The sequence below is a fragment of the Bactrocera oleae genome, chromosome 2, assembly GCF_042242935.1.
Source record: "Bactrocera oleae isolate idBacOlea1 chromosome 2, idBacOlea1, whole genome shotgun sequence".
Taxonomy (NCBI): Eukaryota; Metazoa; Arthropoda; class Insecta; order Diptera; family Tephritidae; genus Bactrocera; species Bactrocera oleae.
This window is the reverse complement of record NC_091536.1, coordinates 56,197,275-56,211,410: the sequence shown is the minus strand read 5'-3', so window position 1 is coordinate 56,211,410 and position 14,136 is coordinate 56,197,275. Positions and strand designations below refer to the sequence as shown.

Genomic DNA, 14,136 nt, shown 5'->3' with positions numbered 1-14,136 from the left:
AATAAGCATAAATGCCACATTTGGGACGAAGAGCAACCTGAAAAGATTTAAGAGCTAAAATTTCATCCAAAATAAAAACAACGGTTTGGCGCGGTTTGAAGGCCGGTTTAATCATCGGTCCATAGTTCTTCAAAAATGATGCCGGTAAGAACGTAACCGTCAATGGCGACCGTTAACGCACCACGATAACCGACTATTTGATGTCTGAAATTGAAGCTCGTGATCTCAGCGACGTTTGGTTTTAGCAAAACGCCACTTATCAGTCGAAATGCTCGAACGAGACATCTGAAAGAGATAATCTTCAAAAAATAAATGCCCAGGAATACTCTTTCGAATGATAATAAACCTTCCCCGTTGAATTTGCCTTTCTAGATGAACTTTCATAATTATATATCAAGGCCTTATTAAAATTCGCAAAAATCGGTGACCGTCCTGCACGACGTTAACTTCCGCTCTTATTAATAATAAACCTCCATGATAAAGGACCTGTAGGTCTATGTATGGCGTGAATGCCAGCCAGTGTAACTTATCTCTATTAAATCTTTTTACAAAGGCATAAGGTGTATATTTATTGCTTATCCTTTGCCCACTTTTTTTTATTTGACCTATATATGTATATAACAGGCTTTTTATATAATGGACTACAATATTTTAAAAGAAAGTTCATATAACCCATTTCTTTCTTTATTAAATTTCTGTACTTGCACAATAATTAATTGATTGAGTTATTCTTCGTTCCATACAATTGCTCAGAGGTGGGTATGTCTTCTACAAAGAAGTTCGCTGGTATTAATTCGAATACTTTGTGCATTACGTCGTACAGAATGGTTTCCACAGTTTCATTGATAATCGGTTTAAGTGCTTCATAGAAATCGCGCCAGTTTTCATTGAAGAACTCATTTGTGCTGCGTTCCACTTCTTTGCTTTGTCCATTGAATATATTTTCGAAGTTGGTGCGCAAGCGCGTCATATTCAAGTCTACACGAACTGCAGTGACATTGTCGAAGGTGAAACCTCCCTTTTCATAAAGTTGAGTTTTCGTATAAAGTTTGATATCAAGATTTTCTGCGAAGGTGGAAATTAAAAAAAAGTTACATATATTTAAAATAAGTATAAAGTTTTATAAATATATTATATAATAATTTTAATTAACCAAGTAAATTAAAATAATAACATTCAGTCTGTACAGATAAACATACGGGTATATATGAGATTCTCCTTTAAACTGTTTGAGTGACTCAAGATTATGAAAAGGGAAAACATTCGCTGGTCATAAAAACTTTCTTCATTTTGAAGAACTGTGTTTTTCTTAACTTTTCCAGAAGATCGTTTTAGGAAGGACCCTTTATATCCAAATATGTTATTGGTTAAATATAGTTGTGCTTCTAATGAAATAATTGGCAGACTGCTTATTGAGGTTTTACTTTATTCATCACTAAAGATACTCCAATACAAAGGTATTACTATTTTTATACCTCTGAATGTTGGAGTGACTTAATTTTCAACGGTAGCTTGGTCGTCCTAAAACTTACAAAAAATACTCATACATAATTTAATAAAATATAATATCGGCCATTCTATGAGATTTGTTAATGAAATAAAAAGAGGGTTGTCTTTTCCTGATAATAATGTTCCAAGGTGACAAAAATGGATAAAATCGGGTCAATACTAGGTATTGACCTATGTATTGTACAAAATTAAACAATTTTATTTAGGTTGACTTTATACCTTATATGTATATCAGTCAATATATTATATAAGATGTCTTACCGAAATTAACTACTGAACAAACTGTCAAAATGACGTCATCCCTATTAGTAGACGCTGTATTCATACTCTCGCAACATGTTGCTACAGAGTATAATGTTTTGGATGACCTAACTGTTGTTTGTAACACCTAAAACTAATTGAGATAGATATAAACTTATATGTTAAATAAATGTATATAAATGATCAGGATGACGAAACGAGTTGAATTCCGGGAGACTGTTTGTCCGTCTGTGTAAGCTGTAATTTGAGTAAGGGAAAACTTAATATATAAGATATAATTGAATGCTATAATTAGCATAAGCTCCAAATTAAGATAAACAAGTAAAGAAGTTCTAAGTTCGGGTGTAACCGAACATTTTTTACTCTCGCAACTTGCAAGGATCAAAGCCCGGGAAATTACTTCAGGTGTTGAAAAATGAAATTTTATATTAAAGGAAGTATTGATATGGAATTTGAACGCGGTTCGTATAAAGTTATCTCATACCATTCCTGAGTTAAAATTTAATGACTCTGGCGTGTTTAGTGCTTGATTTATCGCTCTTTTAGTAGTTCTTAAAAGTACCGTTATATGGGGTGGGCTGGGTTGTTACCCGATTTCACCCTGTGTACCAAGTTTCACAAAGATATTTCAATTTTTACTCAAGTTACAACTTGCACAGACGGACGGACAGACAATCACCCAGATTTCAACTGGTCTCTTCATCCAGATCATTTTTATACTCTCGCAACCTGTTGCTACAGAGTATAATAGTTTTGTTCACCTAACGGTTGTTTGTATCACCTAAAACTAATCGAGTGTATATAAATGATCAGGATGAAGAGACGAGTTGAAATCCGGGTGATTGTCTGTCCGTCCGTCCGTCTGTCCGTCCGAGCAAGCTGTAACTTGAGTAAAAATTGAGATATCTTTATGGAACTTGGTAGACAGATGGGCGTAATCGGACCACTGCCACGCCCACAAAACGCCATTAATCAAAAACAAATAAATTGCCATAACTAAGCTCCGAAATAAAATATAAGACTGTTATTTGGTACACAGGATCACATTAGGGAGGGGCATCTGCAGTTAAATTTATTTTTTTAAAGTGGGCGTGGTCCCGCCTCTAATAGGTTTAATGTGCATATATCCTAAACCGCTAATGCTTTAATAACAAAATTCACTGGCAGCAAATGTTTTTAGCACTTCTATTGACGGTGTGAAAATAGTTGAAATCGGGTGGCAACTCCGCCCACTCCCCATGTAACGGTACTGTTAAAAACTACTAAAAGTGCGATAAATCAAGCACTAAACACGCCAGAGACATTAAATTTTATCTCTGAGATGGTATAAGATGACTTTATAGGAACCGTGTTCAAAATTGGACAGTGGGCGTGGCACAGCCCACTTTTAGGTGAAAACCCATATCTTGGTATCTGCTCAACCGATTTCAACTAAATTCGGTACATAACGTTCTTTTCATATTTCTTTATTATAGTGCGAAAATGGGCGAAATCGGACTACAACCACGCTTATTTCTGATATAACACCATTTTCAATTCCATCTGATTCTTTCACTTTCCACTATGCATATCAAGCAGCAATGATTATATCGGGGTAAAACTTTGAATGAATATACGTTTAATGTATGCCACCTTGTGAACAAAAATTGTCTAAATCGAACCAAAACTGTTCAAGCCCGTAAGTACTAAATATGTGGACCCCAGTGCCTATAGTTAACCTTTTACCGAAAATATCACCCAATCCACAAAGAAATCTCAAACGAGTATACCATTTAACTTTGCGAGAGTATAAAATGTTACATCTGAACTTAGCCCTTCCTTACTTATTATATATATAACGCTATATCTAACTCGATTAGTCATAGGTGATACAAACAACCGTTAGGTGAACAAAACTATTATACTCTGTAGCAACAAGTTGCGAGAGTATAAAAATCATTATTTGGTAGAGGAAATCATAGGAGGAGGGGCATTTGTTGATTGAACATTTTTTAAAACTGGCTATGGTCCGGCCTTTTTATAGGCTTAACGTACATACCTCACAATTCACTAAAGTTGTATAAACCAACATCCTATGTGATACATAAGGGTCTCATAGGAGCCGGTGTCAAAATGTGACAATGAGCGTGACACTGCCTATCTTTAAATTTTGCGCAAATTCTAGATACTATATAAGTAGTACAAGTGTATATACATATATGTATGTATCTGAAGCTGAAGCTGTTCATAGTATGCTTAGAATATTTGTATTGTACAATATCAAGTTTCTTAATATGAACAAAAGGAAATAAACAGTTGACAGTAAGGTTTCTTTAGGCATGCCGTTTTTGCGCCTTAAAATAAACACCAAACATCCACATACCAATTTCGATGAACATTTTGCCAGAACCTCTTAACGGTATCAACAAAATTCGCCCTTCCATTTTATAATTAGCGTCCAATCGCATTTTTGGCAGAAAAATTCTTGTAATCCAACTGTAGTCCTTCTGACTGACTCTATAAAGAAAAACAATGTTAGAACTCTTGTATGAACGTTTTAAGATGTAAGTAATAACGAATTTGAAGCTTAAAACTTTCTTAATTCATAACAATGTTTACTAAAATTTATTATCAAAACTTTAGTTTCATTTGTCTACACATATAAAAATTATAGGTACTTTTTCAATAGCCTTCTTTTGACAGATCACGCGTGAGTCGTGTCAAGCTACCATGTTACGTTTGTTCATTATTGTTTTGCATTTCATCGTGAAAAGACTTATGAAAACATTTTCAAAGTGTTTAACTTTATAACGAAAATTTACATTCTGTAAATAATGTGTTTCGCGCGCTTCGCTTAAATTATTGTCAACATAATCGGCTTACTGAGAGTACTATTCGCAACATCATCACCCATCTTGAGACCTAGCATTCATGATTGCATAATATTCGACCGAATAGACCACGGTCAGCACGCAGTGAAGAAAATATAGTGACCCTAGCTGAGAGTGTACACGTAGACCGTGGAGAGTCATTTCGGCGCCGTTCGCAGCAACTCGGACTGACGTATGGAACGTGTGCAAGAACTGAATCCGCTTAACCTTCCAAAGCGACATCAGTTCGCATTATGGGTTCTTGAAAAGTTCCAAGAAGATCCGACGTTTTCGAGGCTGCCATTGCATCCAGAAAAACAACGGTTTCGTATGGTTTGTGGGCCGATGGAACCATCGATTCATATTTCTTCAAAAATGATGCCGTCATCGAAAGCTGGACTCAACGGATGGACCATCTGAGACATAGCCGCAGCCATAATTTTAAAGAGATAATCTTCAAAAAATAAATACCAAAGGATGTTCTTTTGAATTATAATAAACATTCCCGATTAAATTTAAATTTTCGGTGTGATTTTTTTTAAAGTAGGGATCCTCGAATTCGAACACCCTATATATAGTATTACAGGTTTTGATGGTCGCAACTATATGTGCCTTTTCTTTCACCAATCGAAATTTGAGTGATCACATAAGCTTTACATTCATAGTTCGGCATTCTGAAGATCAACAAAACTTGAACGTGTGCCTTTTAGTCTCGTTTAGAATATTAATTTCATGTGTATAGCTACGAAAGTCCGATATTGTAAAAAAATATTTCGAACGCCATATTATGGATGTGAACAACTGGTATTAGAAAATATTATGGAGTTTGCTTGGGTAAAATATTTTAAGCTTTTCTTAAAGGAACGTTAAATCAAAACACTAGACGTGCCTATGATCAAATATTCACACCATACTCTGTATTAAGTTGGAATGCATAAGAAAAAATCGTCTACTGTATACAACATATCATCAATACTAATTACTGTCGTTCTGATAACATGTACGAGTATATGATTACAACGAACCTGCTTTCCTTAATGACTGTCTTCGAGAAGCCTTTCACTATGACGTCACTTAAATTTGCGTGCACTGTGGCCACTTCACTGTTGTCTTGCTTAAAATATATATCTTGCACGCGCATGGGATCGAACGGACCGAATTCCTCCACAACCTCAGGTATGCCTGCAAGAGAGAAGTTCTATGGTTTCTAACAAATGTAATATCTCTTAAAAACCTCACCAATTACCAGCTGATCAATCAATTTTTGTACTGTATTTGTAGAACATTTTGTAAAACCAGGCTCACTAATTCTGCATGAGGGTAGAAAAGCAGCTTTAATAATTAAAAGAACAAAACTTTTAGTAATCTGAATAAATATATATAAATATTCACACACATATGTATATAAATTTATTTTTTAGAATGCTTGCTCTTTGCAACTTACGTTTTTCTGAATAGAACTCAACACTCGTAACCTCATTCACACCGTTTACCACAATTAAGCCGCAAATAAATGCGATTTTGTATAAACTTGAAACTTGTTTGACAGTTTGCAACATTTTGCAACACAAGGCTAAAAATTTAGAAATATTCACGGGGTAACATTCAGAGAGTTAACCGCGCGTTAAGACGGTCTATAGGCAAATGAGCACGCAGCTTTGATTGACTGCTGTTTTAATGGATTTTATAAACTTGAGCTCGACGTAAAATAAAGAATATGTATGTATTTACCATTTAGAAGTTATAATCATTGACTAGAATCAAGCGTTTGCATAAATTAAAAAAAAAAAATTCTTTAATTTAAAAGTGCTTATTAAAGTTATATTTAGAAGGTGTTGCTTTGAACTGTTGCTTTCTGCGTTGAACTTTTGTCCTACGTTTCTATAAATAGGCCTCATAAGTTCTTTTGCATTTTCATTTGTATCTTCATTTATTCAATAATCTTATAGTTACTCATACGCTACGTCGACCTGTTTATGTGTCAACTGCTAGTAAATAGATTTGAGTATGAATATCATTAAGATAGATGGCTGTGTTATAAACATAATACAATAATTTTTAATTAAAAATACATTTCGGCTAGACTTTGCTGGTCACTGTGTTCTTCCAATAAAGCTATATATATTTTAAAAGAAATAGAAATATTTAAAAGAATACAATTAACCCGTACACTGCGTATTAAAGTAGCGTTGTAAGATATGGGCAGCATTTCGTAATGACTCCACCTTTAATTTCTTTAAATAATACTATAAATCAAAAACATATAGTCAAATGCATTTTTATACTCTTGCAACATGCTGCTACAGAGCATAATAGTTTTGTTCACCCAACGGTTGTTTGTATCACCTATAATTAATTGAGATAGATATATCACATATATAAATGATCACAATGATGCGACGAGTTGGAGTCCGGATGTCAGTTCGTCCGTCCGTCTGACTGTGCAAGCTGTAACTTGAGTAAAAATTGAGATATTGTAATTAAACTTGGTACCCGTGTTCCTTGGCAAAAGAGTAGGGACGAGTTTGTAGATGGGCGTAATCGAACAACTGCCACGCTCACAAAGCGCCATTAATCGAAAACCTATAAATTGTCATAACTAAGCACTAAATTAAGATATAGTACTGTAATCTATCAAAAGGGATCGTAGTAGAAAAGGACACATGTGTGCTGAAAATTTTGAAAAAAGAGGCGTGTCTAAGCCCTCTAAAAGGTTTAATATGCAAATCTCCCAAACCATTTAAGATAAAATACCAAAATTCATTCAGAACAAATTATTTAAGCACCCTTACCGACAGAGTGAAAATGGATTAAATCTGATGATGATACTGCCCATTACCCATATAACGGTACTAAAACTACTTAAAGCGTGATAAAGTAGTAACTAAACACGCCAGTGACATTAAATTTTACCCTTGAGATGGTATGAAAAGATTTTATAGGATCAGGGGTCACATATCTCTCCATGATTCAGTGCGAAAATGTGCAACATTGAATTACAACCACGCCTACTGCCCATATAAAAACTTCACCTATCCCCATATAACTAATATCAGGATTTTCGAAAATCCGGCTAACTTTACTCTATATGATTGATGATGGTATGTTAGATACCTTTGTAAAACCCACTGAGCATTTTATTGATATGTGGCATGTTATTGGTATGTGGTATTCACAGAAATAGATCAAATCAGGTCGCTACTACCCCCAACACCCATATACTACGCATAATGATTTTTGTTATTCTATCAAGTTTTATACCGAATATGTCGGTCAGTGAGTATTATTTATGTATAGAATTGCTTCAAAATATGTTCTTAAGTATACTTGAGTAATGCCAAAACTAATGCAATCAGCCCGTACACCATAAAATGATTTCCGTTTTTCCACCTGTATTTTAACCGTTTAGGTTGGTCAAAATGTGTGATATCTAAATGAAATAAAATTGACAAGTTTTCTTAAAAATATGTGGATTGGTGCTGAATTTGAATGGAATTGGTCTACACCTTGGTCTAAACCTCATTCCTAAATCTAAAAAATTTTGATCCACTGATTGACTTTGTCCACTTAAACTCATTATTATACTCTCGCAACCTGCTACAGACTATAATAGTTTTGTTTACCTAAGAGTTGTTTGTATCACCTAAAACTAATCGAGTTAGATATAGGGTTATATATATATAAATGATCAGGATAAAGGGACCAGTTGAAATCTGGGTGATTGTCTGTCCGTCCATCCGTGCAAGTTGTAACTTGAGTAAAAATTGAGATATCTTTGTGAAACTTGGTACACAGGGTGAAATCGGGTAACAACCCCGCCCACCCCATATAACGGTACTTTTAAGAACTACTAAAAGAGCGATAAATCAAGCACTAAACACGCCAGAGTCATTAAATTTTATCTCTCGGATGGTATGAGATGAATTTATAGAAACCGCGTTTCAAATTAGACAGTGGGCGTGGCACCGCCCACTTTTAGGTGAAAACCCACATCTTGGGTTCTGCTTCATAGATTTCACCCAAATTCGATACATAACATTCCTCTCATATGCCAGTATGCAAATCAAGCAACAATGATTATATCGGCGTAAAACTTTGCTTGAATAATGCGTTTAAAGTGTGCCACTTTGTGACCAAAAATTGTCTAAATCGAAATGAAACTGTTCAAGCCCCTAGGTACTGAATATGGGAACCACAGTGCCTAGATATATAATTGAAATTCGGAGAGGATCCTTTGACTGATAATAGTATGTCAGTACGTCAAAAATGGGTTGAATATTCATTAACCATATACCTAATATAAAGATTTTCGAACTTCCAGGTGACTTTATTCTGCATATTGCAGCAAATAAGTAAGATACCTTAGCGAAATTTTATGGAATTATAATATTGGATATACTATAGTTTAATGCCGAAAATATGTGAAATTGGTTCACAAATTACCGAAACTATCATAATGTATATTTGACTTAAATCGAACAAATGTACACAAAGTTATCATCTTTTGAAAAATCAATAAAAAGCCGAATGCACTTTTTACTTGATCTAATATTACATATATTGATTTTCTTTGTTCTAACAAACCATAATCATCTGAACGTATTTCCCCGGCTTTGATCCTTGCAAGTTGCGAGAGTATAAAATGTTCGGTTACACCAGAACTTAGAACTTCCTTACTTGTATTAAATTTATCTTCTTCGATCGAGTTATTATCACTACATATACCTATATTGTATATCTAATTTGAAGCTCTTTTTAATATAATTTTAGTTGACAAGAACTACAATCTAGCAATACAATTGATTTCATCGAACAATGTATGTTTAACTCTTTCGCCACATTTTTAATATAATATATTATATTTACTAACACCTGAAGGTATTTCCCTAGCTTTGATTCTTGTAAGTTGCAAGAGTTACATCCGTTCGGTTACATCCGAACATAACCTTTCCTTACTTGTTAAGGTGTACTTGTATACATATATATATATATATATATGTACATATACACTTCGTGCATTATTTATTATATTCATACATCAGTATGTGCAAGAGCTTGGATTGGAGATGATTGAACTGCATTCTTATAAGTATAGCATACTTTTAGGGAGACGTCTTAAGTCAGAGAATGTCAATGTTACTTTTTTCCAATTAAGTTAATGTTCATTAACATTCTCTGCTATTGTGACAGAACTTGCAAATGAATAAATTTGGAAACGTTTGATGCATTTAAAATGCCGAATAAAGTCTACTAAAGTTTGCAATGAGTTGCGCTATTTTAGCTTTTACTTAATTGGAAAAAAGCAACTAAAAAATTAAAAGGAAGATATTAAGGGACACAGTTATCCAATTAATGCACCAGGGGTCGCATGTCAAATTTCTCTTGCATTTACTTGTATGCTTGTACACATGCTTACTTTACAGATTTATATCACATTATCACCAAATAAAGACGCATTTGGGTGTTAAATTACGTTTATTACGTTTTGTAAATCTCTTAAAATATCTGGATATTTTCTATAAACTCAATAATTATGACATTTTGTGTTTTATACTTACGTTTTCCCTTATGCAAATAAAAATAAATTAAATCGTAACAGTAATATAAATTAAATTCTTAACTCTTTTTTTTCAAAACTGTCAACGACTGTCCTCTTCCGATAGCTATCAGACTCTTCAACACCCCTGAGAAAGTCGAGTAGTTTTTAAAATATAGGATTGCAACTAAAAGTGGGCGGTGCTACACCCATTGTCAAATTGTGTCCTTGATTCCTATGAAACCTTTAAATACCATCATGGCTATGAAATTTAATGCTTCAAATTTACTTATTTATGTAGCTAATACACTTTCCACACTCCGACAACTTCGTTGACCTGATTACGTTTGGTTGATATAACTTTAATGGTTAGTAAGATATAAACAATGAATCTATTAGAGGGTGGGGTATGCTGGCTTTTAAACAAATTTCAAATCAAAGAGATATTTGAAGCAAGATCCTTATACAAAATGATAATTTCATTGCTAAACGTTGTTATAGAGTATGACTTAAAACTGCAAAAGTTGATTTTCGAGATATGCAAATCGCGGTTTGTTATGCAAATGCTCATATGTAGCTGATTTTAATTTAGAACTTGAGTAAAATAAAAATAAAAAAATAACTTCCACAAATTTTGATTGCAACAAGAAGAAATATGCCAAGTGTGAACGATTCAAGGTTCCTATTAGTATGCGTGTATGATGCATTCGGAAGTAGGAATTATGCATTATCGTTTGTGCAAGATTTGCCATTTTATGAAAACTATGACTAATCGATCATTAGCGTACTTATATGTTTATAATATTTATTTGAAATATTATACATATGTTATTGAATTCTACTTATTTTCCTGTTTATAAACCTTAAATGTTATGGAATTCAAACTAAAAATAATTTTTTTGTCTATATTTATTTAATTTTTAAGTACATAAATAAAAAATACTTTTACAATTAATAAATCATGTAATAATCACAATAACTGTTCTTCCAAACGCTCAAAAACTGTCGACTCAATCTAATTTTGAGGTCAACATTCAAGGCAAATTGTTGATAAAGAAATTTGCTGGTACAAATGAATAGATTTTCGTGAAGCGATCCTTCAACACCAGTTCCAGCGTTTGCTCTAATGTTGGCGCTAGAGTTCCATATAATTCGCGCCAGTTTTGATTGAATAGATCATTGGCGGTATATTCAAGATCGCGCTGGCCGCCAAACAAATTCTGCACATCTATGTGAAAGTCGCCGATATTAAGGATTTTCGCCTTAAGGCTTAAGATCTCGGAGAATACTAAATCATCTGTGCGACGCAACCTCGTTTTAATGTTGAAAGACAAGATGATGTTCTCTGAAAAATATTTGTGAACATTATATATTTGCTTAAATACGATTTTTAATCAAAGTCGAAAAGTTAAAAACCCTAAAAAAATCAACATTTTAACGTAGATTTTACTCTTACTTGCTACGAAGCTTGCTGTGCCTTGTCCGTTAAGGTTCAGACCCAAAACGGATCCTTTAACCTTGTAATTACCGGTAGCACGCAATTCGGGCAATTCAAGTTTCGCAAACACATCCAATGTATTTCTGTCGACACTATACGTTTAGGAAATTTAAAGAAAATCGTCAGTTTTCAAATATTCTTCAAGTTGATTGGCATACTTACGATGCTTCTACCACCTTCGCTCCACTGGCACCGTTCACAAGCAAATTTTCTATTTCGGCATTGATTTGAAGTGCACCACTTTGATTTATCTTAAGGCGCTTTATACTTAATGGTTCTAAAGAACCCAGAGACTTTAAACCAGGAATACCTTATAAGATACAAATATTTTAAATATATTAAGTAGCGCCCAAAATGGTAAGAATCTCACCATCCTTCCATTCGCGGAATAAAACTTGGAAATTCGACGCAAAGCACGTATTTAAGTTGTTACCATTGAAATCACAGGGTTTTAGAAAAGAAGCTATAAATTAAAAAAAAAACAAGAATAATGCTAATAAAATTTCGCTTTTTGTGAAGATTTGCATATTAATTAAAAAATTTTCAACTTTATTTTCGTGATGCTTACGTTTGTCCACCAAATGCTTGCCCACCACAAGCGAAGTTTGTAGCGTGAGCACCAACAGAAAACTTAAACTGCACAACTTCGCACTCATTTTGGCATGTAACGGAAATCTAATAATTTAAATTTAATAATTTTAACACTATGAAATTTCTAACGAAATTATTTAATTGAAAATTTTTTCTTAGTATTGCTATTGTGCTGAGAAATATCCGTCGTGCTTGCCGTGCACAGTTATTCTAAATTGAAATTAGTGTCAACCTTTAAGTTTTATATTTGTTACTAATTCATATGAAAAAAATCGTGTTTACTTTTGTGCTGTACATACAGCCTTAGATTCGCGGAACTTGTTTTTGGCAATTTTTGAATTTGCAGAAAATGTCATCTCATGAGTTTTTTTATACATGCACATTAATATACAGGGTGACGCACCGTAGAATTTTAAAGCGTTGTTTTTTGTATTTTTGCTTTGCTGCAAGGTACAAATAATTTAATAATCTACTTAGTAACGATGTTTCTAATTTTGTTTTCTGGAAATAAATAAAAAATTTAAATAAACCTGTTATTTTAGAAGTCAATTATGTAAACATTGATCTCAAAGAGATACCATGTTTTATTTTACATGTCTATCTTAGGTTGGTGCAGGAATACATACATACGTATTCTGTGGTAAATAAGTATTCGTAGATATATCTTTTAGATTAATTCAAACAATAATTAGAAATATTTGAAATGCATAATTATATTACATTATATTTATCCCCTGAACAGGGTATATTATGTTTGCCACGAAGTTTCTAACACCAAGAAGGAAACGTCGGAGACCCTATAAAATATATACATAAATGATCAGCAGGATGAGCTGAGTTGATTTAGCCGTCCGTCTGTCTGTCCGTCTGTCTGCATATATATACAAACTAGTTCCTCAGTTCTTAAGCTATCGATCTAAAATTTTGCATCTGTCCTTTTATCACAATATAGCTGCTCATTTGTCGGAACGGCCGATATCGGACCACTATAGCATATAGCTGCCATACAAACTGAACAATCGGAATCATGAGTTTGTATGGAAAACTCTTTCATTTGACGAGGTATCTACACGAAACTTGGCATAGATTATTATTTAAGGCAATGATCTAATTGCCAATGAAATTGTATGGATCGGATGACTATAGCATACCTATATAGCTGCCATATTAACTGAACGATCTAAATGAAGTGCTTGTATGGAAAACTCTTCCATTTGACGAGGTATCTACACGAAACTTGGCATGGATTATTATTTAAGGCAATAATCTATTCGCCAAAAAAATTGTATAGATCGGATGACTATAGCATATAGCTGCTATATTAACTGAACGATTAGAGTAAAGTGCTTGTATGGAAGATTTGTTTATTTGACGAGGTATCTTCACAAAATTAGGCACGAGTTATCGCTTAAGGCAACAAATTATTTTCTACAGAAATTGGTCAGATCAGATCACTATATCATATAGCTGCCATACAAATTGAACGTTCGGAATCAAGTTCTTGTAAGGGGAATTTGTATTTGTGAAGTTTATAGCTTCGGTGCAACCAAAGTTAACGTTTTTTCTTGTGTTTATATAATTCTAGCAATATAATCAATAAATGGGGGAAAATACGATACTGTACCTAGAAAGTAAATTAAGATAGTAATAAATTTAAAACGCCCATTTTCCAACAGTTATCACACATCTATCCTCCAATAATTTCACCGAAAGGCCACTCATACATATGTGAAATAAAGTTTGGGGACAAAAGCTTTGATAATGACTCTATTTCAATTATAATATTTTAATTTTTCGTGCTTCAGAGAGATCAGTTTTTTTAGTATTAAAAATAATGGCCGAATATGATATCAAGTGATGCTCTGACAGGTTTATGATATTTACATACTTAT

General features: G+C 33.5%; 2 protein-coding genes across 2 annotated transcripts; both read right to left on the bottom strand.

Annotated features, from left to right (window-relative positions):
- Positions 1-666: 666 nt before the first annotated feature.
- On the bottom strand, positions 667-6,273 carry LOC106623128 (circadian clock-controlled protein daywake). The gene is made up of 5 exons (XM_036357819.2): positions 6,064-6,273; positions 5,859-5,951; positions 5,645-5,801; positions 4,133-4,266; positions 667-1,065 (listed from the first exon to the last, which is right to left on the bottom strand). Exons 1-5 carry the CDS (start codon positions 6,176-6,178, stop codon positions 713-715), a joined length of 852 nt encoding a protein of 283 aa, XP_036213712.2. The 5' UTR covers positions 6,179-6,273; the 3' UTR covers positions 667-712.
- A 4,782-nt stretch (positions 6,274-11,055) lies between these two features.
- Positions 11,056-12,459, bottom strand: LOC106623131 (circadian clock-controlled protein daywake). Its single transcript, XM_014242525.3, has 5 exons — positions 12,222-12,459; positions 12,024-12,116; positions 11,816-11,963; positions 11,612-11,745; positions 11,056-11,500 (listed from the first exon to the last, which is right to left on the bottom strand). Exons 1-5 carry the CDS (start codon positions 12,307-12,309, stop codon positions 11,190-11,192), a joined length of 774 nt encoding a protein of 257 aa, XP_014098000.1. The 5' UTR covers positions 12,310-12,459; the 3' UTR covers positions 11,056-11,189.
- Between the last annotated feature and the right edge of the window lie 1,677 nt (positions 12,460-14,136).

Bases quoted from the DNA above. Each gene is read 5' to 3' on its own strand.
- LOC106623128 (XM_036357819.2), bottom strand. From the start codon at position 6,178: ATGTTGCAAACTGTCAAACAAGTTTCAAGTTTATACAAAATCGCATTT. The intron at 5,952-6,063 runs GTAAGTTGCAAA...TAATTATTAAAG, and splicing joins TGAGTTCTATTCAGAAAAAC to CTGCTTTTCTACCCTCATGC. The intron at 1,066-4,132 runs GTATGTGGATGT...CCACCTTCGCAG, and splicing joins CAAAATGTTCATCGAAATTG to AAAATCTTGATATCAAACTT.
- LOC106623131 (XM_014242525.3), bottom strand. From the start codon at position 12,309: ATGAGTGCGAAGTTGTGCAGTTTAAGTTTTCTGTTGGTGCTCACGCTA. The intron at 11,964-12,023 runs GTGAGATTCTTA...GTATCTTATAAG, and splicing joins ATTCCGCGAATGGAAGGATG to GTATTCCTGGTTTAAAGTCT. The intron at 11,501-11,611 runs GTAAGAGTAAAA...AATATTTTTCAG, and splicing joins CACAGCAAGCTTCGTAGCAA to AGAACATCATCTTGTCTTTC.